Source organism: Varanus komodoensis, unplaced genomic scaffold, assembly GCF_004798865.1.
Source record: "Varanus komodoensis strain SLA01 unplaced genomic scaffold, ASM479886v1 scaffold128, whole genome shotgun sequence".
Lineage (NCBI taxonomy): Eukaryota > Metazoa > Chordata > Lepidosauria > Squamata > Varanidae > Varanus > Varanus komodoensis.
The window spans coordinates 526,964-551,594 of record NW_025335368.1 but is presented as its reverse complement, the minus strand read 5'-3'; the positions used below and the strand labels follow the sequence as shown (position 1 = coordinate 551,594).

Below are 24,631 nucleotides of genomic sequence, written 5' to 3'. Positions count from 1 at the left end.
AGCTTCAGCAAGGTTACTGTGATAGTTCAACCCCTGGGCCCACTGAGCAATGCACAAATTCTCATAACTTAAATCCAATGGTTTGCCATGGGCAGTGGAGCTTAAGATGAGCCCAGCATCTGTTGTAGAACAGGAAGTGGTGGATCGTTGCTCAACTGCTCACACCCTTGCCCCAGACTGCACTGTGAGAAGCATGGGTCCGGCTCCTTGCTGCGATATTACAAAACAAAACCATGCATCCGAAGCATGAAACCTAATTTTGCATCTGAGCTCCTAGCTTGCAACTGAAACCATAGTTTGTAGAGTATGAGGCATTAATCAAGCAGATTAATATGTCCTTCCTAAGAGTCTGGGAGGAGGAGGAGAACTCTGCAATTTTCTTGTGTTAAGCTCTCCATCAGCAGGATCCTAAGCATGCCTTTTCAGAAGGCTGCCGCCTAAATATCCTAGAAGCTCAGATAGTTCACACCCTCTTTAGAACTAGGCACCACAGAGGGCTAAGAGGAGAGAGCCGCAGTGAGGGGCGGGGTTGCCCGTACACACAGCCAAGCGTGTTCCGCGTGTGCGAGCGAGGACCTGCAATCTAGCGATGGGTTCGTGCCGCTAAGCAGGCCCGATTCTTTGAGGAGGGCTCCTTCCTCTCTGGGCCTATCCACGGCGGCCCCCATTTCCACGGAGTCATGGATCTCGTAAATAGGAGCTGTACCTAAAATCCAAGATTTGTGAAAAGCCAACTCCTCCCTTCCTGCCCTGATCCACCCCCGCCCCCGCCAGACCGCCCCCCAGTTGTCTGCCGCCAGCGAAGCCCCGCCCCTTTTCATTGTCCTCCCCTTCTGTTTATACACAAAGACCCCCATTTTCCCCTTCTCCTTTCCCCTCATTCCTGGCTCTTTCTGTCTTGTCCCCCCTCTTTTTCTAGAGAAACCCCCCTTTCTTTTCCCTTTCTTTCCCTCCCATCTCTGCCTCTCCGCTGCTCCCACATACACACACGCGCGCGCGAACGCCTTCCTGGGTTAAAGGATTTGAGAAATGGGGGTGGAGGTGGAGCTCGGCAGAGGATTAAAAGAAGCTAATGTGTTAAGAGACTGATAGAGATTTCTCCTGGCTCTCCCTGCGTTTCTGCGCCGCTTCGATCCGAAAACTTCTTGGAAAGCCGCGAATGCAAGGTGAAAAAAGGAAGGCGAAAAGAAGAAAAAGGAACTGAGTAACCAAACCATTTTTTCCTGGCAAGAGCCCTGACTCAGATCCGTCTGGATCTCCTCCCTTCCCCTTGGCTTGGGGGATCGAGGGAGGGGGGAGAGAGCGAGAGAGAGATCGAGGGAGAGAGATTTCAGAGGCTGCTGGAAACCCTTCGGTCCCTCCCCAAGCAAAGGCGACCACGAAGGACCCGCTGCAGCCAGCCACGCTCTCTGCCAACATGGGCCGAGCGACGGATCCGACCCACCGCGTGCCCCACACCTCCAAGACCAAGCTGGCTTGAAAGCGGAGAGGGATCCTTTTCTTTCGCTCTTGGCTCCGAGAACTGGGGGATTTCCTGGCGCTTTCTGCGGCAGCCTCTGCTGGGAAACCAAACAAGCCATCGCTCCAAAGCAGATTCTTATTTGGCGTGGACAGCTTTTATCCTGTCGGCACTGGAGTAGCGTCTCGGAAGGTGGTGAGGGGGAAAAAGGGGGGGGGTGCCTTTGATTTCCGACGCCTGGGCTTACATCCACTGCTATCTTTGTTTCACCCTTCCAGTCTTCAGGTGCTTTGGTTGTCTCAAATTCCTGGAAGATGTGTTTCCACCACTAACCAAAAGGTTCTTTTGATCTTCAGCTTCCACTTCGGACGCCTGGGTTCTTTTGAGTTCCTTGATTTTATTTTATCCTTTTCATGTTTAGGAGGAGGAGGAACATTCCCTTTTCTGAGTCCCTGGACACCTGCATTCTTGGAATTCTCTGAATGTAAGGCATTCTTGTTCTACAAAAGTCCACCGGTCTGGCTGCATTATTCTCTTGGACTCTCGGATTCCAACTGAGCTGCTGAGATCAGAGCACATCTCTCCCGTCGCCTCGTTGGCTTTGTTTCCTCTGCCGGAATCTTGGCTTCTGACCCAGTTAAGGACTCAAAAGGTGGAGTTAGGTACCAAAGTCAACTTAACACTACTGCCTTCCATAGCTGTCGCTTCTCCTGGTTTTTGAACTCCTCGGATTGCTTAACATTTGGGAACTCTTGCACACCGGTAATTAGATTTGCATGGATCTTGTTTACATCCCTCTCAATTCCGTGCTCTCTTTTCCAGTCTTCCATTGGGGTGTGTGGATCAGTTTCTGTCATTAGAGATGGGAGTTATTCGGGATTTATTTTATTTAAGATGTTTAATTTTTATCCTACCCAACTTTGTAAAAGTGTACACGTTAGCACTGAAGTGATACCTTTCCTGTAAGGATACATTTAATTTCCTAGACCCAGAACTCATGGGTTCTACTTGACCTTCTAAACACCAAACATTTTGCACCTCAGGTTCTGGTAAAAGGAATCTCCATACCAAACAGGAGGGAACATCAGCTCAAGAAGCAGTTTTGGAGAAAGCCACTGTTGGATCTCTGTTGTTTGGAATCAGGTTTCATTTCTGGAAGCAAAAACGCAGGACCTCCATGTTTAATCTAGATTACAGCTTCAGTCCCATAGACATTTATCTAGGAGTAAACCCTACTGAACTGACCGGGGTTTACTGTGGAGCAGACATGCATGCACGGGAAGTAGCGTGCATGAATTGGCATGCTCTCAGCCTGCCTTTTTAGATGACCAGATGTCATTATTTTAGTTCAGATAATATGATTTGGAATTAACTCTCATCCCTGACTTTGTGTTCACAGTCAGTAAAGTAGATGCAGGTGCCTTGTTGCAATACAGAAATGCATAACAGAAAGAGTGGCTTTTAAAAACAATTGGTGGTAATTGTTCTTCCCCCACCCTGCCCCTGTTCCTTTTGCCTCTTCTTCCTTAATTAGCCACCCGGGTCCTGTTGGCTAAAATAGGCTTAAAGCACTGCCTGAGATAAAGTTATCTCTGGATCCTTGCCTTTACCCCTTCCCTGTCTTGGACGCCTGGGTGCCTTGTGCAAAGATCCACGTGTGGAACTGTCACCTCCCAAAAGGCATGGGAGGCAGTGTGAGTGACGTGTGCAGTGCCGGAAAGGGTGAGTGGATTGGGTGTATTTAGGGGAAAGAAAAGTCGCAGGTGGAGCCTAAAGGAGGTATTTTCATCTTTCTTCTCTCTCTCTCTCCCTCCCTCCCTCTCCCCCTCTCTCTCCTGAGTAGCTGGAGGAGCTCTCAACCCTACTTCTCAGCTCCTCCTCCTGTCTTGCCTCTCTAATTCTTACAGTTACTCTTTCCTCCCTCCTTTCTCCTCCTCCTGGGGCTCTCCCTGTTCCATCATTTCCCTTCGCTCCTTTCCTGAATCCCCATTCTTTTCCACCCCTTCTCTTCTATTTCATCACCTTTCTTTCTCCAGTCCTCTTTCCTCCACATTTTCCCCTCTACTCTCTGCTTTCTTCTTTCAGTCTAGCATAACCTTTCTCTTTGTCTCCTACCCCTCTTTTTAGGCCTATTCCCCTGCCCATTCTTACTTTGCTTACTTTGCCCATTCTTTTCTTTGTTCCTTGTCTTTGTTTTCTAGGCGTATTCTTACCTCCTTTTCCAGCTCCTGCTGTCACTCACTTTCCCTGACTTGCTCTCACATTTTCTCTCCCTTATCACATTTTTTCCTCCCTGGCGTTATAGCCTTCACATCTTCAAATCACCTCTAATACCCTCCTTTTTTTTACACCCCTTCTCCTTTCCTAGGTTTCCCTCTTAGCCCCTCCTAGCCTATTCCTCAGGTGAAGATGTCCTCAGCTCCAGCACTGCCAGAGTGGAAGCTCCAGTTACTGGAGCGTCGGCGAAAAGAGGAGGAGGAGGCCCGTCGGCGGGAGCGGGAACAGCAAGACCGCATGGCTAAGATGCCAGCCTGGAAACGGGAGATCATTGAAAGACGGCGGGCCAAGCAGGGCTCTAGCACGTCTTTCTCAGAGCCTGGAGGGCCAGGAGGAATGGAGAGTGGGGTAGCCCCTCCTCCTGCTGTACTCTCACCCTGCCAAGATGGGGAGCCAGAGAGCTCTGTGCTCCGGGAGAAGATTGGCCCAGTCCATCAGAACCCTTTCATTCAGCTGGAGAAGCGACGCAGCAAGGAGTCAGACGGCGACATCACCAGTGCAAAAGCCAAGCAGATTGTGGATCTGTATGGACAGATTCCAGGTGTCCGCACCCTACGTGCTGACAATGTCATCATTATTGAGTCGGTCCCTGGGGCAGTGCCGACACAGCTGGCTAGTGATCGGCATGCGGGAGAAGCCAAGTCCGGCAGCGTGGAGTCTCTCAATGAGCTGCTGGCACGCCGGGGAGGCAGTGTGACGGAGATCCGTGCTGGAGAGGTCTTCATTGTCAAGTCTGCTCTGAGCCGCAGTGTGGAGGATCTCAATTCTGCGGACCGGGCCGAGTGCCGGGCATCCTTGCCCGAGCAGCAGCGAGGCCGGGTGAGCAAACTGCTGAGCCGCTTTAGCCAGGAAGACAGCAGCAGTGCAGTGTCACTGCGGCCAGTGAGGTCTCTCAGTACGGAGAATCTAACAGAAAGCACCTACACGGCCAGGAAGCCTGGCCGGGCACCAGCTGATCCCAGCCCGACCCGGCAGCACCCCGACAGCACCCCCAGCTCGACTCGGCAGCACCCCGACAGCACCCCCAGCCCTCCACGTGACCTTCTGGGACTGACTCCACCAGTGGCCCACATTGTGGCATCTTACCGCAACCAGTTCAAAGCCAAATCAAGCAGTGGGGAGGCCTGGCCAGACAGCCCTCCAAGGCGCTCGCCGACCGGAAGAACATGGGGGAGGGAGGCTGCCTCCCCAGAGAGAGGGCCCAGACCAGAGAGTAGTGATTCGGAGGCTACTTTCGAGATGCACCCTGCAACACCACCCGCTTTGGTCGCCGAGGATGATATCCAGGGAAAGGCTTTGGCCAATCTGCGCCTGCACTCCCGGAACTCCTTTGTGGTTGTGCCGCGACGTGCCTCGGCCTCCCCTCCTCCTGAACCCAAACAGGAAGCCAACCCTTCTCCTTCTGTCAAGCCCCCGGCCCCCACTTCCTGCTCCTCACCCAGACGTGAACAGCTTGTCCCGGACGCTGGAGAGCTGCCTGAGGCTGAGGCCATGAGGCGTGTCGGGAGCAGCAGCGCTAAGGAAGATATTAGGCTGGGGGGCTTGGCCCGGGCCTCATCCCCCCACCCAGCGGTGCAGCGTCGCAGTGGCAACACCATCACTATCAATCCCCGCAAGGCGCCCACAACACCTGTCACTGCGGTGGAGAATGGCATTGAGGGCGAAGTTCCCACAGCGGTGGCACCAGTGAAGAAACGCTACCCCACCGCTGAGGAGATCCAGGTGATTGGAGGCTACCTCTCCCTCCAGAGATCCTGCCTCGCAAAGAATGACCCACACCGGAAAAAGGTATGTGCACCTGTCATTGCCACCACTGGCTTTAAGGTAGCCCTTTCAGTTTTTCTGCACTTTTAAGTTTCCCTTGGTTGTATTAGTTATCTTGCTGGATTCCTGTGCACATTCTCTACTTTGATTTGCCGTCTGTCACCATTTTTATGTTGTTTTTTTCATTCTTTTGCCCCTTTTATTCATTGTTACACTTAGGCCACTATCCTCTGCATGTTTAGATAGGAAAAAAGTTCTACAACTTCCAGAATGACTCAGTGGGGAATGCTGGGAATTAGGACTTTTTTCTGTCTAAACTTGCAAAGGGTTGCATTCTGAGTCATTAGAGTGCCATTCCTTATACAAATAAATGACAATATTCATGCATAGAATTGCACTGAAATGACCAAACATATAAATCATCTTCTGAAAGTACATTGGATTCTAGAATTGAGTTCTCTTTATGATTAAAACTTCCCCATTTGAGTTTTTTTACTTCCCCTTTGGGGGGATTTTTTAAAAAGTCAGTACAAAATGTGTTTGTATAGTAAGCCATTTATTAAACAAAGGATGCTAAAAAATGGAGCCTGTGCACACTTAGCGAGCTCATGTCTGAAGGGATTTGAACCCATGGCTCTCAAGATAGGCATGGCACTCTAGCCAAACAGACTGCCCTGTGGGTTTCATGTCATCTCATCTGGAAAGTTCCGTTTGGTACTGGTCATTTCTTTTATTTGAGGCACCACGGTGTGAATCTTTACATTTTTGGTCTATTAAATGGTGCATTGGATCCACAGTCATTTTATTCATTGCCATGTATGGCATTAGCAGCTTCTAGTATGTCTGAGCAGCCACTTAGAGTACGTCCAAATGGAGGGCTCCTGCAGCTTCCTATCCGAAGGCATTCTAGGCACTTCTGTCTTTTCCTCCTTAAAGCATTTTATGTGGTGAGAAAGAAGATGGAAGAAGAGGTGGGAAAATATGGGAAGGTTATAAGCGGCAGAAGGCATCTCTCTGCTCCTCCTCACCTTAACTTTCTGGGAATCAAGCAGAATGATAGTACAGTTAAGGGCTCACCTGGAAGTTCTTTTTGTTCATTTCTATTGTGCCTGTTGTCCCCAGCTGATCTTTCTTTATGTCTTGCCGTCATTCCTTCTCTTAATTCGCTTCATCCTTCAGCAATGCTCAGAGGAGCTCTGCTTCATGAAAGTTCCAGTAAGTCTCCAAAGGCAGGATGGTTAAAGCAGGCTGTAGATTTCTTGTTGACATTTCACCTGTAACTCTTACTAAGAGCTTCATACAGAATGCTAAAAAGCAACTTTCGAGCCTCGCTCACTCTGTTGGTGTCATGTTTGAACATGGTTAACATTGGACAGAATGGATCATGGTAACTGAAGAAACTTTTACTTTCACCTGCAATTGGTTTTGGCTCTACAGGCTGATTTTTAAGCCTCCACGTGAAAATGGTTCTTAGCCATAAATGGTATTTATAGACAACTGATCCCAGGAACCCCTAATTACAAGCCAGGTCCACTGTTGTGTTGGCTGGATTCTACAAGCACACATCCAAAATGCAAATCTTCACCTGGTTCAAAGGGGCATCACAATCATGGTTGCACTTAACATGCAGTTGCTGCCTCGTCTGAAATTTCATCAAGAACTGGCGGTGATCACTTGTAAGTAGTTGGTGCCAAAGGGCCAAAAGCCACCGTGTTAAAAATGAGACTTCAGTGGGACATGCTTTACTTTGAAAATGCTTTTCACCGATGAATGCTCTGAGCTGCCTCCAAGTTCTGACATTCACCATAATATACACATTCACACACACAATGAATGGATAGGACAAACAGACACACTGTTCAAGAAAATGAAGGTTACTTTATCATTTTCACAATAGTTCCTCAGACCTGTGACATCTTGAGATCAAGAACATGGTTTTTTCCCCCCCCAAAAAAAGTAGTCTTAATCTAGATGTTGAAGGCTGATCTTTGCACATCTTATACCCCAACCTAGAAATCCAGTCCTCTGCTGCAAATTTAAAAGCACAAGGGGTGGTACAGTTTGGAGGAGGCAGGCAGGAAAGGGGTACGTAACTTCTGTTTCTCCCTTTCCCTTCACTCCCCTCTCCCAGCTGCTTCTAGCTATCTGCCTTGGGTTCCCAGATACCTATTTTCCAACGATGGAGCAAATTCAGCTGGGGAACTGGGATTCAGAGGCAAAAGCGTTGCGTGCAGTAAGAGGAGGATCAAGTACCTCTCCTGTCATATGTCATGTCTCCCTTTCAGATTGTCCTTTGCTACAGCTTTTTTGATAATTTTTGGAGACTAAGGTTCCTAGACGTGCCTCTCCACAAAAGTTCTGGTTGGGTGACTTTGGCACTCGTTGTTAATGTGTCTAGATCTGGCTGGGTCCTCCAGGAGTAATGTAAGAAGCATGACTGTCTTCCTCCAAGAAGTGAGAGTGGGGTGTGTCTTGGCCATTTTAGCAAGAAGGTTGATCAAGAGCAGAGGTGTATGAAGAGCAGGAACTGGAGAGAGCTTGAAGGTGATTTTGTGGCAAAAAAGACCCCCAAGGAAGAGATGTAAAGAAGGGAAGAATGTGGTAAGGATCAGGAGTCAAGGAAATGACCAAAGCGGCAGCAGTCCTGTGCTTGCATGCTGTAAATAGAGCAAGATGAGACATGTCAAGACCAGAGAAGAATCCACTGAATATCATACAAATAGAGAGCAAGGCTGGGAACTGGGTCCCTGAGAAGGTTGTGTGCATTTCTGATGTTCTGACTGAAATAGCCTGGCCCTGTTGTCACAGAGCTTGAACTAAAACATGGTAAGCAAGCTGTGGAAAAGGAAGAGAAGGGCTGGAATGGATTTCACTTTCCAACAGATAAAAAGATCTCATATCTATGTTTTGCTAGTTTGTTTGCGATAAGGAAGTAGATAGGGAGACGTTTCTCTCCTTCTCATAATATTAGAACCTGTGGCCATCCCATGAAGCAGAATGCTGGGAGTATTCAGGACAGATAAAAAGAAGATCCTTCTTCACATAGCTAATTGTTAGAACTAAGGATAGTAACTAGTTAAAGGACGAAAAGCAGAGAATAGGAATACATGATAAATTCTTCCAGTGGAGTAAACAGTGGAGACCTAGGGGACCAGGGCTGAAAGCCAGTCCAGTGGCTATGGTGTTTAACTGGGACTTGGGAGAGCTGGGTTCTAGCCTCCATTCAGCCATGGAGCCAACTGGGTGACTCTGGGCCAGTCACTCACTCTCAGCCTAACCTACCGCACAAGGTTGTTATTCTGGGAAGAAATGGAGAGGGGGAGAACCTTGTAAACTGCTTTGAGTTTCTTGCAAGAGGAAGAAAGGCAGTATATACATGTTATGTAGTCACACAATAATAATGGGGATGATGATTCTTTTCAACCTAATCATCAATAATCTGAAATTAGGAGTAAGTAGTGAAATGGCCGACTTTGCTGATGACATCAAACAATTTAGTGGCTAAAATGAAAAGGGATTGTGAGGCGCTCCAAAGAGATCTCTCCAAGTTGGAAGAATGGGCATTGAAACAGCAAATGAAAAGTAATACATGTTGGACAAAAAAACCCCAATTTCAAGTATAGATTGATGGGACTTGAGCTAGTGGTGACTGATCAAAAATGAGATCTTGGAGTTTTGCTCAGTAAAAATGTCAGCCTAGTATGTGACCGCTTGAAAAAAGGCAACCTCCATGTTGGGGATAAGTTAGACAGGAATTGAAAATAAAATATCATACAGCCCATATAAAAATATTGGTCACTGGACCTAGGACAAGGAATATTAGAGTTGGGAAAAAAGGGTACCTAAAAGGAAAGGCTACCTAAATGGGTACCTAAATGGGTTGGAGCAACACCATCCCCCAGGAGCAAGGGTAACACATCTGGGATTGTTTAACTTAAAAAAGGCAAGTGAGGGGAGACATGACAGGAGTGTACAGAATTGTGCATGCTGTGAAGTAAGTGGTGGTTGTTTGGTCGCAAAGTCGTGCCCGACTCATCATGACCCCATGGACAACATTCCTCCAGGCCCTCCTGTCCTCCATCAGCCCTTGGAGTCCACCCAAGTGAGTAAGTGGAGAGGGAGACATGAGCCCATTTTGTATCTCTCTCATCTGTTAGAGCCCCTCTAGCTGTCACTTTACAACTGGAAGTGTACGTAGGTGCTATCAGACATGCATGGACACAAATACTCAGTTAAGGAGTGGGCATATGATCCCCAGTAATTAGTGGATGAACAGAAGGGCATTTGAGCTGCAAGCATTTTTCACTTTTCCACAGCACCCACCTCCCTCTGGGTGGTTAGCCTCTACTAGCCAATGAGGGAGAGAAGAGTAAGACACTGTGCCTTTAGGTAGGTTGTAGACTGTGTGGAGGAGAACGTATACAAAAGCTGGGAAGATGTAACATGATCAGTAATTAGGAGGAATGGGAAGGGGTGTGGCCATGGGGGGAACCCAGGAGGGCTGGTTTTGGACCCCCCTGCAGTCCCCCCACCACTGTAGACAATCCACATGCAGAGCCACTTACTCAAAGAGGTGCTTCCCACTCCCCACGATACAAACATGTGAGGCTGAAGTCAGAAATGTCCAAAATATCTGCCTCTGAAATGGCACCCACAGTTCACTGTTTGAGACAGAGCCTTTGTGATCTGTCTGACCTTGAGAGCATCTAGCTAGCCTGATGTTGGAAGACATACATCCTTACACAAAAGCCTTAAGTCCTCCCCCACAAAAGCCTTTTCATACCAGCCTCGCTGCACCATGTCGTGGGGTCACCGGATGTGCCCTGGGCAAGTGCAGTAGCTCATCTCTTCTGTGCATCATAAGGGGACTATTTAGCTAATTTACTAGCTACGTGAGAGTCTTCATGGTTTGCCACTGAAGGCTGGTGGCATTTTCTGCAGTCAGCTTCAGAAATGCATCCCCTAAACACATTCATCTTTCCCTGAATCCTCACATATGGAAGAATTTCCTTCTTCCATCTCCACCACACTGTTTTATAGGCCTTCTACAATAATCCCCTAATGTGCTTAGATGTGGAAGTAGTGGGGTGCCTTGAATAGTTAGTTAACGAAATCCATCTTTTATGGGGATCTTTTGTCAGTATTTAATTATCACTTGTTAGCAAAATTCCTTAGCCCTTCTGGTAGAGTGTTCGATTAGTGCGTTAGAGTGCCTTTAAAAAGCATGTTCTTCTGAATGACATCTGCCTGGCATTATGCTACATTACATTAAACCAGGTTTAAATAGATTTAACATTCTTGGCTTTTCAAAAGGAACTCTGGGAGTTATATTTTATATTCAGTGGTTGAGAATTCTGATGGAACCACTAGCCTCTTATGGAATGGAATTTCTTTGTGAGGAAGACTTGATAGTTGAAAATGCAGAATTAAAAAGTGGCAAACACTTGTAGCTAAAGATGAAGTCCTGGGGCAGCTACCTGTTGACCAGAGAGGAAAAATAATCAATTTGGACCTCTTTCATGAATTTTAATATTGACTTGATATACAGAAATCAGCCTGTGAAATTTGTCACAGCACTGATAAAAACTTTAAGAGCTGCTAAGAGTCAAAATAGCAAGCTGCTGCTACAGCTACAATTGCTACTTCAAACTGTGGCAGCCTTACTGACTTAGAGCCTCGAACTTTAGGTTCTGCCATTCAAAAGCAGTGATCCAAAGTGCCACATGCAGCCATGAAAAAAGGAAATTTGGAAAGACTTCTTCCAAGATGCATGGGAGCATTGTGTATTCAAGTGCAAACATCGCTGAATTCCAGCCAGTGTTTGGAAGACGCCCACAATCTCGTGTGCCAGGGTGAATATAGAATAAGACCCTTTGAGGGCTACAAGCCACCTTGAGCACTGTTTGCTGGAAAGTCAGGATACAAATTTAACAGACATAGAACACATTTGTCTCTGCCTTTTAGAATGGCAGAGAAAGGGGATTACTACGAAGCACAGCTTCTTTGTCCAGGCTCAGCAAATATTGTGACAGAAAACAGAAGGAGCTGGTGAAATTCTGCCTTGGAGCCATTCCTTCCTCATGAAATCCAGCTAAGGTTGCACTTGACCAGGAAAAACCCTCCAGAAATGAACATAGTCTGCCCTGTTCCTATGGCTGAACTGCAGTTTGGTCTGCAAACGGGGAGGTTTTCACAGCGGGATTAGGTTAGAGTTGCTACTACTTTTCTGACAGAGCTCCAGTGCCTTTCAACCGTTTTGCCAAAGGTAGGCATTTCTCGAGTAATGCTTTCTTCATCACTATGGTGGGCAAAGTTTTGCCTATTGGATGTTTGCCTCTTGTGCAAGATAAGATAGGCCTTCTGTATTGCTGAGTAGGGCAACAACAGTACTCAAAACACTCCTACCCTGCAGCTTGCAGAATGTGGGGATGGGTGGGGAAGATATACACAAGTGCACAGCACTGCTTTTATTCTTTCATTTGAAACATCCGAATTTCACTACTGAGGGCCAGTTTACCTACTGCATTTTTAAGATGTACCATTTATGTCTGAAGTTTCATTTTTAATTCAAACAAATGAATTCATTATAAGGGCACATTTGGGATTGCTTACAGCTCTCTGTGGAGAGTATACTTGGGTTTGCCACTGTATGAAGTGTGAAATTATGGATAGAATCCCGGTCTGTGTCACTCCTTTAGGGACGAATACTGGAACCTCGCAAAGAGGTCACCTCAGCCAAGGTAGGCATTAGTTTAACCCTGTGTCTAGGAGCAGCTCCAGAGTAGGACCAAAGGCATTGATCTGATCTTAACAAACCTTCCTACTAACCATACTAACATCCTATTTTAAGGTAAACATACAATAAAGATGTTGCTTATTTAAAATAAGGTTTGTTTTCACCCTAAAAATGAAAATCGGTTTGGATTTAGCATTGTCCACTCCCTGTGTTAGCACATTTTAGATGAACTATTGATCTATTCTTAATTTCTTTTACAATGCTTTATTGTTCCTTTCCCCACAGAACTATCAGTGTCATCTGCTTTTGCATTTCCCCATCTTTCCTATAAAGATTTGCACCTTTGTTGATCCTGCTCCATGCTTATGGTCTGAATAGCTCGGGTTCATCCAGGTGAGGGTAGTGAACTGCCATATCGAATGGCCCTACTTTGGATTTTATTGCCATTCCATGTCTTGTCCCCAAAATTCTATGTGCTTCAGAATTTGAAAATAACGTGCACGGTAGGAAACAAGAGTTCCCAAAGAGGAATTTCTGAGAATGCAAATATGTACCACTGATGATTAAATCTTTATTAACTGGCACAGTATCAGTGAACACTGTCTTTCAACTGGCACCTGTAAGTACAGATCCTACCCCGCCCCCCATTAAATAGGTGCACAGTTAGCCTGATAGTCATCTCTGTTTGGACCCATGTGTTTTGAGCTTCTCCTCCATCCATCGGATTAGTCTCGTTTCTGTGCAGGCCGTTCATGGCAACCTCCGGGAAAATTCCAGCCCTGCCTTTTCATCTCTTACCGGACTCTTCCTTTTTGTTTTCTTTCTTCACAAATGGCCCTTGTATTGCATGGCCTGCTTGAAGCAGCCTGGCCTGGCTGGAGTTGTTCTCCCCGCACCCCCCTTGCTGCATTTCTTTGGCCTGAGCTATTGCTCTCTGGCGTGGGCCCAGAGCTGACACAACAGCCTCTGAGAGGAAGAGAGGCCAGCTGACATCAGCTGAAGGCAGCCACTTGCTCTAATCTGGGCCTTTTTCTTCCTCTTCTGAGTGGGCATGGCCATGAGAGCAGTCTCTAGCTTGTTTCTCCACCTGGGCAAGATCTCCGGTTAGGAAGAACAACAGTGAGATAGCCAGCCAGAGCAGGGAAATAATCTGGGGGTTTTTTACGGGCAGAAAAGTAGAGCAACTATTTGGCCAAGATGTACAAACTTGCTGATTAAATAAATAGAACAAAAAAATGGACTCCTCTGATACTTCAGAAGGCATGTTTTATTGTGACATACAGCAGCAGTGGCCTGATTTCTTTAACTTTATTTATTTAGCTTTTTAAGAAAGTCTTCCTGGTTGCAGACAGAGATTCTCTATGAGAATAACATTCCACTTGTATCATTTTTTTCAGCTGTTTATAATTAATATGACTTTTAAAACAATAGGGATGATCCAGTCCCAAGACAGGGGGTGGGAAATCTGCGGGCCCCTTTCATCAGTTCTGGAGCAGGATAAATTTGCCCCCCGTACAAAGGCAGGGCAAGAAGGGGGGCATGGGAGGCACAAACCACCTCCCAAAGATACCTGTCCTGCTGCCTGTTGAGGAAGGGAGGAGAAAGCCTCTGCACCTGTGGTGGAGCTGGATTGTGCCTCTAATTTTCTCTAGAGTAACAAATGCTGTTGAGGTGGAGAGTGCGCTATTCAGAAAAGCACTGAACAATGCACAGATGGTGTTAGTGTCTTAAATAACGATGGGCCATCTGACCATGTCCACAAACACAGTATTTACTATCATGGCCTTTTGAGATAGGGAAAAAGAACCAGTGGCGTTCAAAGGTCACTAATGCATAAAGAGAACTGACAGCGTCCTTCTTTCTTTCCAGACTTAAAAACCACTTTTACCCCTGTCTGCTACTTGGGACACATATTTAATTTTTATGTGCTTTAACTATTCCTTTCACCTTCATCAGTCTGTTCTGCCTGCCTTACTTCCTTTTCTACCTTTTTCTCTCCTTTGCTAACCCACCTCCTTTCTCTCTCTCTTTTCTTGCTCTCTTCACTGCAGCCCCTCATCCCATGGCTGCAGCACTGCTAACCAGGAGGTAAAGTCGAACACTAGTGTTCTTTATATATATTAACTCCTGACAGTTTTTCACAAGTGTTTCCTTGCTGCCAGAGGTGGCATCTGTTCCAGAGTTGGCAGATAGCTCCAATTTTTAAAAGGCTGAACCTGTATCAGGATAACATTGGCCAGCAGATCAATGGCTGTAGCTTCAAACAACAACACGCAACCTGATCCTATGCATATTTACGTAGAAATAAAAACCATCTGATTCAGTGCAGCTTATTTCCAAGTAAGTGTGCATAGGACTGCAGTTCTGGCATCTCCAGCTTTAGAAAGGTTTTACCCTAAACACACTATTTGGGAATCACTACCATCCAATTTGCAGCCTTATCCTAAACAATTTTATTCAAAAATAAGTCCCACTGAGTTCAATAGTCCATGCTTTCTTGTAACTGTGCTTGCAAGTAAATAGACAGAGTATATTATTTCTATATATCAGTCTATTTTGTCATTTTCACAGACCTACTCTGGCCTATTTTTAAAGTTATGTACATGAATGTATAGAAATACATTTTTCCATATTTAACAGGAAAAATACATGTTATTGAACCTTGAATAGTAAAGCTAGATGTTTTTTTTTTCTTTTCTTCCTTCCCAGTCATGATCTACTGTTGCTGTCCTATACATACATACGTCCCACTGAGTTTACTGGGATTTAATCCCAGATAAGCATGCATAGGAATGCGACCTGACTAAATCTTTTCTTTCTCTCTGAGGCAGCCCTTCTCTTGGGAGGTAGTTCAGATCTTGTTTCAGCTGCCTCTTTGACAGATGCAAATGCTACCACAGGAATTTGGGCAAGACACAGTTTTTCACACTCTGTAGCAGCTTATGCCAGCACAAGACTGTGAGACTAGCCTGTTGTTTTATTTTCCTGGATTTTATGGTTGTGGCTGCTTCTCAAACTCCCTTTGTCCCCTTGGCCAGCTGGATCAATTCCTGCCAGCTCCAGCTAGCCAAGGGGCTGCTGGGTGAACATAAAGAAGATGCCAAGTTCAGCAGTGGCAATACCTAGCAGAGGTGCTACTAGGGACCTGAAGTCCACAGCACCTTTTGCAACATCATGGATCTTTATTTGTGGAAGGGCATGTTTTCATTCAGGAATCACATTCCTGACCATCACTTGCCCTCCTGTATTGCAAGGCAGTTCTGGAAGGAATTTCAGAGGCCTAGGAGAGGAACAAGGGAATGGGGATTGGGGCACTACTGGAAGGGATGTTTTCTATACGAGAACAGAATATGAATTTTTAAAGAAAAGACTGTCATAATGACAGCTGTCTGGTATTGCTATCTGATCAGGAAAAAAAAAGCTCAGGTCTCCTCTGCTGCCTCTAATAGCCACTTGATCTTCAGAGATTAGTTCATGAAACTTTTTACAGCATGGAAACATGCACCATCATTTCCTGATTGCGGAAAACAAAATGTCAGCTTTAATTCAGCTGCCTACTTTGAACCAAACATGTACGAGTACAGATGAAACAGTGCATTGAGCCAAACAATCTACCTCTGTCTAAGGCAGGGCTCGGCAACCTTTAACACTCAAAGAGCCATTTGGACTCGTTTCCCACAGAAAAGAAAACACCGGGAGCCACAAAACTCTTTTGACCTCTAAAATGAAAATAACACTGCACATATCGTTTTTCACCTTTATGCTATGTATAAAAAAACTATAGTGTGTTGCATTTATGAAATGGATCGGGGGCTGTGCTGTGCCGGCGCGGGTCACAGATCGGGGGCTTTGAGCAACGGAGCCACAGCAAAGGGATTCAAGAGCCACATGTGGCTCCAGAGCCGCAGGTTGCCAACCCCTAGTCTAAGGGCATGAGTGTTTTGAGATTAAGAGGCTGAGAAGGTTGGTAGTGGCCCAAATCTTGTTTTAAAGGCGTCCTGTGGCATATGAAAGACCAACATTCTGGGGGCAGGGTTGCCAGCTTTTTTTTACTGGCATGCTCCTGTGCTTTTAACAACACTTTGACACATAAACCTAGTAAGTAAAGTTCCACCACTTAATTTTCCGTACCAGGAAATGCTCAGCCCACAACATTTCAGTTTATTAGGGTGTGATGCAAGCCACAATAACAGGACCAATTTATAAAGGTGGCTAGTCATTCTTTATTGTGGCATGAGTTCCACACTTCATCTACATGCTGAAAATACATAATCTTTTACCTAGGAAACTTCATTACACCATAAATGTGGTATGCTTCCAATGCTATCAGACTTTCCGTTGGCTATGCTGCAAGAGACTAATATAGCTCTTTCAGATGTTCCTTTTCACTTTCACCTGTTCCTAATTAGGGTGTGGTACAGATAGGACCTGGAACTACCACTCATTTACCATATAAGCAAGATCATACGCTGTGATTCTCCACCTGTCCTGCCACCCTGCCCTATTTTCTACTCAAGCACAGTCACTAATACAGACTAGGACCCTGACTTTTCCAAAAAGCATGTGATAGAAGGGCGGAAACTATTCATCCACTTAGGCTATGTTTCAAAGAGCTTGAAAAAATAATTTATCCACATTAGGTGATCTTGAGGACACACCCTTAGAGAAATAATGGGTATGTAAGAAATGAAAAGTGCCAGCTGTGCAGAAAGGCAGGCCTATGAAATCAGTGAAACACTGCAGAGAGAGTGATTCAGGAGAGAGAGAAGGAGAGGGGAGCAAGTTAAGCTGGTTGGCAGGAGGCTGAGGACTGACAAAAGAAAGCGCCTTTTAACACATGATGAATTTACAGATTTCATCCTTACACAGTGTTGTGATGCCTACTATGTTAGGTGCCTTTTGGAAAGGGTTAGGCAAATTCATTTAAGATGAACCCATCACTGGTTATTAGTTATGATGGCTCAATAAAAACTCCATGTATACTCTTGAATTCTAGGTACTTGCCAGATTCATCTGCTCAGCCTCTGCTGGAAAGAGAATGTTGAACTAGTTCAGTCTTCTCTAGCTTGCTGCCTTCCATATCTGTTGGACTTCAACTCCCAGCATTCCCTAGTCAGTGATGCTGCTTGAGAGTTGCTGTTACTGAGAGTTGTAGTCCAACACATCTTGTGGACACAGGCCTGGGGAAGGTTAACCCAGATGGTCTTCATCTAATCCTCACATTCTTAATGCATGAGGCTGTAAAGAAGCTGCAACAGAGAGCCTCTTCCAAGAACCATTCCAATATGTGGTAATCATAGGAAAAAGCAGCTATGTACGTAATAAGACTCTGTGCAGTTCTCTTTTGGCCATGGCACATCACTAGCCCGGAAGGCGAGTCTAACAAGCGATGGTGCTTGAACATGCAGCCTTTGGGATTGCACAGGGCTGCCAGGTTCAGACCCTGGGAGAGCTCCAGTGCTTTTATGAGTTGCACAGGAGACAGAATTTTGCCAGACGCAGCATTAAGAGTCACAGTGTTGCCTCAAGAGTAGGAACCAAAAGTGGTAGAATTCTCCCCTCTATGCAGCTCTTAAAGGAGCAGTTCTCTTAGGGACATTTCACAGATCATGAGGAAACAAATCCAGTTTTCTACAACAAAGGCACAGCAGACAATAAGCATCAGATCATTGGAGAAATCATTGGCCCTTCATTAAATCTACAAACCACACCTCTGACTCCTCCTGTTTTTTATCCAAATCATGCTTCCATTCCAGTCGGCTTCTAATAGTAGAGAGCTCTCAGAAAAGGTAAGGGAGGCAGAATCTCACTTCCTCCCCTATAATTCAAGCACTGAATGTAGGTAGATTCAGATAGATGATTGGAAAGCCCAATTAGACATGTCTGTCATGTGGTTTCTCCTTGCTGATGGTAAACCCCCAGTCTGGTTCTGATTTAGGTCATGGCAGAAGCAAATGGGTAAAAGATCCCCACTCCCGATCCCAGTGTACAGTCTTTTACTCAGGTTCAGTCCTCTCTCACCTTGGTGTCAGTCCCTTTTTATTTTTAGGATAGGAATGCTAGAAATGTCGTGCCTCGTTCACCCCTCAGTAAACAAAGAGATGTGGTGGAGAGATTCAGGAAGCCTGGCCAGCCAGGGGGCTGCTGAATACTCAAAATACTGGGTATCTTAGGGGAACACAGGTGCCCTTAATTAAATCTACAAGCCCAGGCCTCCGATTCCTCTAAACTTCAGCTAAATAATTTATTTATTTATTTAAAACATTTTTATGCCACCCCCATCGCAACAAAGCCTCGGGGCCCGCTGTAGCCTTCTAAATCAGTAGTTAAGGGAGCCTGCCCTGCTCCTGCCATAATACAAGCATTTCTCTATATGATATGCATATTTATATGTGGATTTTTGTGGCACACACACTTTGGAGTGACGACTCCTTCAGCATCTGGATGTGGTTCTCCTAGGAGTTTGTGGTATGTGACAAACACAAGGGAGGCGTCATAGCTGAAGAGGTGTTTTGTCCAGCTGACAGAAAATGGAGGATGCCAGGCAGACTGAATATGGAGGGCAGCAGAAGTGGAAGTGATGGAATGGGGTTTCTACTGTCAGAAAGCTGTGTGCTGTCTTTTTCCAAAGGAAGTCATTAAAAAGTACTGAGGTCAGTGTTTATGGAGTTGCCACCGTTACTGTGGAAGGCCCCTTTAACTCTTCACCTCCTTCCAGGAGATGTCCTTAAGAGACCTTGTCCCCAAAGCCCACTGAGTGTGCCACATGCCCAGCCCAGCCCTTTTTCGAGCTGCCTCAGGTCATCACTGAGAAACATTCCTGGCATGGGTTTGAACTCAACACCATTCAGCTCTAGAAGGACGGAATAACCCACTCCTCTTTCTATGCTGTGGGTTGGCAAACTGGACTACAACTTCCATAAGCCCCAACTGCTGTTGAGGACTACAAGAGATATCTGGAGGACACTTGCCATAGGGCTGTTTGTTGGAATCTGCCTTATACAGAGGCAGATCACGAGTTCATCTAGCCCAGCATTGTCGAGCTGATTGGCAGACTGTTCCCACGATTTTAGGAAGAGATTTCTCCTGTCCTAACTCGATAAGCTGGGGATTTTCTGCATGCAAGCCAAGTGCTCTTTCCTTGATCCGCTGAGTCCAAAGACGTTTGCTGGCATGTCTCTTGCTAGGAATCTGGAGTTACAAAATGCAAGGTCAGGAAATTCAGGGTTTTAAAATTCGGGGCCTGGACCCTTTATGTAGATTGGTGCAGTCTTGCTCCTTAGCTATTTTGAGGGTTGTTTCACCTAACTTGGTTTGGAACAGACCTTGCTGAAACAGCTGGGGAAGCCTTGCCATAAAGAATAACATGGCACAGAAGTTAAGCAAGTGAAGCTTTTCCTGGGGGAATCATGAGGAGAAATTCAGCTTGGTTTCATACAGAAAGGCCTCCTAAAAGCATGTTCCCTTACCCCCCCCCCCCCCTTAGTTTCTGGGCAAAGTCGACCTAACTGCTTTGCTGTTCAGTGTGACTGCACCTTTAACAACAATTTGATGAGTGAGCCTGTGCAGGGAAGGGGGAAGAAAACTTCACTTGCAGATTGAGCAACTTGTTAACAGCACAGAAGCAGGCCAGGCTATTTCTTCTGGTTAATTGGCACCCTACCAACACTTTGGGGAGTGCATGACTTAGGGATTGTGTTCACAACTGCTCTGCAACTGTGAAAGGATGCTATGGGGGACACCCTCCCCACCCCTCTTTGCTCAACTTCCTGGAGCAAGCCAGAATATTAGTTTGCTCCACAGAGAGGTGAAGGAAAGGAAGAATGATCAAAGGAAGCAAGAGAAACCTTTGTGGTGGGTGAAGCTATCATTGCATCTTTTTAGATGCAAGCATTCTCGATTATGACTTTGCAACCTTACCACAGGCTGGTGTTGCATTTGTCAGAAGCACAAGAGTCCCGTCACGTTCTTACATTTGCATCTGCCTGTTTGCTGTTTCCAGGTGTCCTGTGTTAGAACCCATTTTACAGGTCCAGCTGGGTAAAAATGGCTGTCATCCCCAGCATGATCAGCTGTAGTTTGTGGCTTCCATCCTCAATTCCCCACCCCTTTGAAAAGAAATTTCTGGTAAAACTTGCACAATTTCATCTTCTGGGTGGCCACCATTCCTGCTGCGGCTTTGGTATTTTAGTTTGTCTCATATCACAGCGTCTATTAGGGCTGAACATGCAATTGTGCAAAGTGGCATGAAGAAAATGAAAACAGCCATCTGTGGGGGGGAGAACTGCACACTTGCACATTCCGGGTTGGGATTGCACCAGTTGCTTCCTGGCCTGTCGCTTCTCCTGCTGAGGCTGCATTTTGTTCAACCTTGCCACTGTTTTTGAACCAGGCTGTACAGACGAGGATGGCAGTCCCAGCGCCGGGACGGCTGTCGTGCCATTTATTAAATGGGGAAAATGGCTCCTTGTTGATCAATACATGTTTGTTCTTTTTCTTTTTGTTCTTTTTCTTTTCTTAGACAAATTTGTGGAGTAGGGGCCTCTCAGTGACCATTAGCAGTGAAAGCTAAGTAGAGCCTTCACTCACTGGGCCGGTATACACCTAAATAAGCCATCATATCTTTTCCTTGCATAAGAGCCTCCATATGTACTTGGCTGAGCACAGCTGGACTAAAATAAACCTTTTATTCCTTTCCTGACTGGCTTAGGTGCAGTCCTATGCATGCAGAGACAGGAAAGAAAAGCCCTACAACTCAGAATATAGCTGGCTGGGGCATGTTGTGAGTGGCAGGACCTTTTATGTCCAACATGCATTAGATTGTGCCCTTAAGGACAAGAGATAAGACCACATGAAGGGCCCTGCTGGGTCAGGGCAAAGGCCTACCTGGTCTCCTCCATTGGGCAACCAGATACTTCAGGGAGTTGGTCAGCTGGGATAGCATTTGGAAGCATGCTGCCTCTCTTCCTGCAGGTAGCATAGAGTCATCATTTCTTGTAGCCATTGTTCAAATGTTTTTACACACAGATGCACATACTCCTGTTCTATCCATGCAGACCAGCAAGACAACTAATAATAAATCATCCATATCAGATATGTTATATATAAACCTCCAATTAGCACATTAAAAAAGAAGCAGCCAAAACAGATTCAGGCTTGCATTTAGAGGACCAAACAGATGATCAGTGACTGCACATGCTTTAAATTCACTGAAATAAATCACCTGTCATGAAAACCAGCACAGAAAGTGTTCTTCGGAGTGGGCATCACCACTGGGGAGGCATTGTCTTGCTTTCCTAGATTTTGTTCTTCATCCAGCAGTAGGATATTAAGTGGTTAGGGTGTGGAGAGCTAGAGAAAGCTACAATCTGCTAATGGCACAGAATGGGTTAATATATCTCTCATATTTATCCTCACAACAACCCTGTGAGGTAGGTTAGACTGGCTCAGAGTCACCCCGTGAGCATATTGGTGAAGTGCAGACTAGAACCTGAATCTTCTGAGCCGCAGTCCAACACTTTGACCACTACACCACACTAGCTTCTCATTCTAGGTTCTCAGCAACTGGGTTAGTTAGCTCAGAGCTGACAGAGGATGGCTTGACCAAGGCCCACTCACATCAGGCTGCAGAGCTAAATGTGGCTCCATTAAAAAAAACAAAACAAAACAAAAAAACCACCCTCACTCATTCCTCTATATAAAATCAGCCCTGCTGGCTTCTTGCTTCATAACCCAATTCCATCCCTTGCAGCTCTCGCTACCCCTCAGCTCACATCACGGTTCTTCCGAAAACAGGAAGCAGCAAACGTGTGGGGCGGAAATGAGAGGCGGCGAGAGGCCTGTGCAGGCAACCCAGTGCCCCAGGCTAGCTGAACTCAGGAAGTGGTGAAGAAGGGAAGAACATGAACCTGAGGCAAGGCTGAGGTTGGTGAGGAGGCAGTGAACAGGACTGGGGGTTTCTGCAGTTCCTTCTCATGCACAAGGAATTCCAAGAAGAATGTGGAGTACAGAACTCAGATTCCTGAGTTACACTTTTTAGTTTCCAGCCCTCCTGCCTTTGAAAATATCCAGAAAATACAACTGCCCAAAATTTCAGTGGTCAAGAAATGCAACTTGAACTTGTACGTTTTGCGTGGCCACACGAAGTAGAACTACAGTTGTTTGCTTCCAAACAAGCTTTTGGATCCCCCAGTATGGCAGCAAGAAAAAGTGGTTTAGGTGAGGTGATCTAGAAGAAGAAAGGGCAGGCTGGGAAATGAAAGCCAGTAAGAGAGTGCTGAAATAGCACTGGGGAGGTCAAGTTTCAAGTTCTCATTTAGCTGTAAAGTTCCATGCACAATCTTGGTTTAAACTGCCCTACCTTGCAGGAATGTTGTAATGATGAAAGTGGTGGGAGAAGGGAAGAACCATCTATGTGATTCTTTGCTCCTCAGAAAACAAGTGCAATATAGCTATAACTGAGCAGCCCTGGTGTTTCTCTGCTCCAAGCTCCACCCCTATAAGTTCCCTGGAAAAAACAGCCAACAAGCATTTGGTATACACACAGTTCCAAGTTGCAGGGTAATATTCCTCTTGTTTTTCAATTCCTCCAAAAGCTTAAGGCTCTCTGCTGGGAATGCACTTCATTTATTTCTGCTCTCTGCTTGGAGCAAACTATATTTCAGGATAATGTTGGTTAAGCTGTAGGGAATTAATGTGGGCTAGAGATAAGAAGATCCTGTCTTGGGGCAAAGGGTTGGATTAGATCATTTAAGCCTCAGACAGCATGCCTGCAGGTGTACCATAAGAGACTGGTAGTGTGCTGTAAGCACTAAATTATGACATAATTAAAGGGCTCCTGCAAGACCTATCAAGAAGGGAGGCTGCCTTTTGTGTTACTTTGAGATGTACTACTTTGGGGGAAGCATGTGATTGAATCTTGTTCCTGTTTCTGCCCTAAGTGTAATTGTCATTCCTGATAAAGAGACCACTGAGGAATGACCTGTCCAAAGGGGGCTGCCCATCCATCTCTGCACAGATCATTGTTCCAAAAAGGCAGAAAACAAAGGTGAGAATTGTCTCTGAAACATGGTCATTCTTATTTCCGCCACTCCTATTTTAGTACAGAAAAATGTAAAAAAGTATGCTTCACCTACTGTAGATGTTGTCAGGCTTCAGATGATATTGGGCTAAAATTGCCATGATTTCTGACCCTTGGAAGTGATGGGATTTAGAGTTCAACAAATCTGAAGGAGTCACATATTCCCCAGCCCTGAGGGATTGGACATCAGTGAAAGTTTCCTGTCATATTTGTGTCTATTTAGTATCACCTTTCACAGAAAAGCATAAACCAGCACGCAAATATTAGTTGATGTCTTATTCTTTTTACACATGTTAAGAAACAGGAATGCATAGAATTGGTAGTCTCCACCTCCAAATAATCATATACATGTGCTAGCGCATAAGAAAAGTCCATCTGAGCCTCATTTCTGACCAACCTTTCAGGGTTGTTGCCCAGACTAGCAAACTAATATATGTATTACATCTTGGTCCAACCCACCATAGGCTACCATCATAGCTATTCTTAAACATCTGCATTACATTTATATCTCAGTCCATCATCCCAGGAGATCAAGTTTATGTATTGCCTCTTCCCAACCTGCTTGCAATTTTTGTCCTCACAACAAACTTATGAGGTAGGTTAGTTTGGGCTGGGCTGTGAGGTGGTGACTAAGTCACTGTTATTCAGGGAGCTTTAGGGTCACATGGGGATTTGAACCTGGGTTATCCCAGCTGTACTCTAATAATCACCCCACCCCACCCTAGGGCATGGTCTGAAAGCAGCCTCACTAAAATTACACAGGATTAGCCGTGATCAGTGCCTGGATGGGAGACAGGCTGGGGACCTTATGAACAGCAGCCTGAATTCAAATGTGAAACTTCTGAGGAAGGCAGGATGGGGGGTGGGTAACATAAACTTCTACAGAAGCAAATATTTTTATAACTAGGTTTGGGTTCTTTTTCCCTTGGAAAGAGATTGATGGTTAGACCCAGCAGAAGGGCAGCTGGAGATAGAAAGGTGATTCATCTCAAATTCTCTTTCTTTTCTGAGCTTATTTTATTTCCGTTTCAGCCTTTCTATAACACCTCACTCATTCCATTTTTACTCTCCTGCAACTTCCACCCCCTCAAATGACTATGAGACCTTCTACCATCCTTGAAGGCAAATGGGCTAGGGCGGAAATGGGATTATAATTAAGGCTATAAGCGGAGGCATGCCTAGCAAGCATCCGGCCTCCTCTGGACACCTTTTCCTGGTGATGCAAGTGCATGTTCAAAACAGAATCACAATGCCCAGATTCTCCCTCTCTCTCTCTCTCTCTCTCTCTCTCTCTCTCTCTCTCTCTCTCTCTCTC

At 45.7% G+C, this 24,631-nt stretch overlaps 1 protein-coding gene across 8 annotated transcripts in view; it reads left to right on the top strand.

The window, feature by feature from the left end:
• The first annotated feature begins 945 nt into the window (after positions 1–945).
• Positions 946–24,631, top strand: part of PPP1R18 (protein phosphatase 1 regulatory subunit 18) — a 41,979-nt gene continuing 18,293 nt past the window's right edge. Inside the window, exons 1-4 of one of the 8 annotated variants that reach the window (XM_044422468.1) lie at positions 1,181–1,651; positions 1,881–2,221; positions 2,994–3,181; positions 3,303–5,524. In XM_044422468.1, coding sequence (XP_044278403.1) covers positions 3,869–5,524 — 1,656 coding nt within the window. In that variant the 5' untranslated portion in view covers positions 1,181–1,651; positions 1,881–2,221; positions 2,994–3,181; positions 3,303–3,868. The other 7 variants (XM_044422473.1, XM_044422472.1, XM_044422471.1 and 4 more) reach the window with 7 other exon arrangements.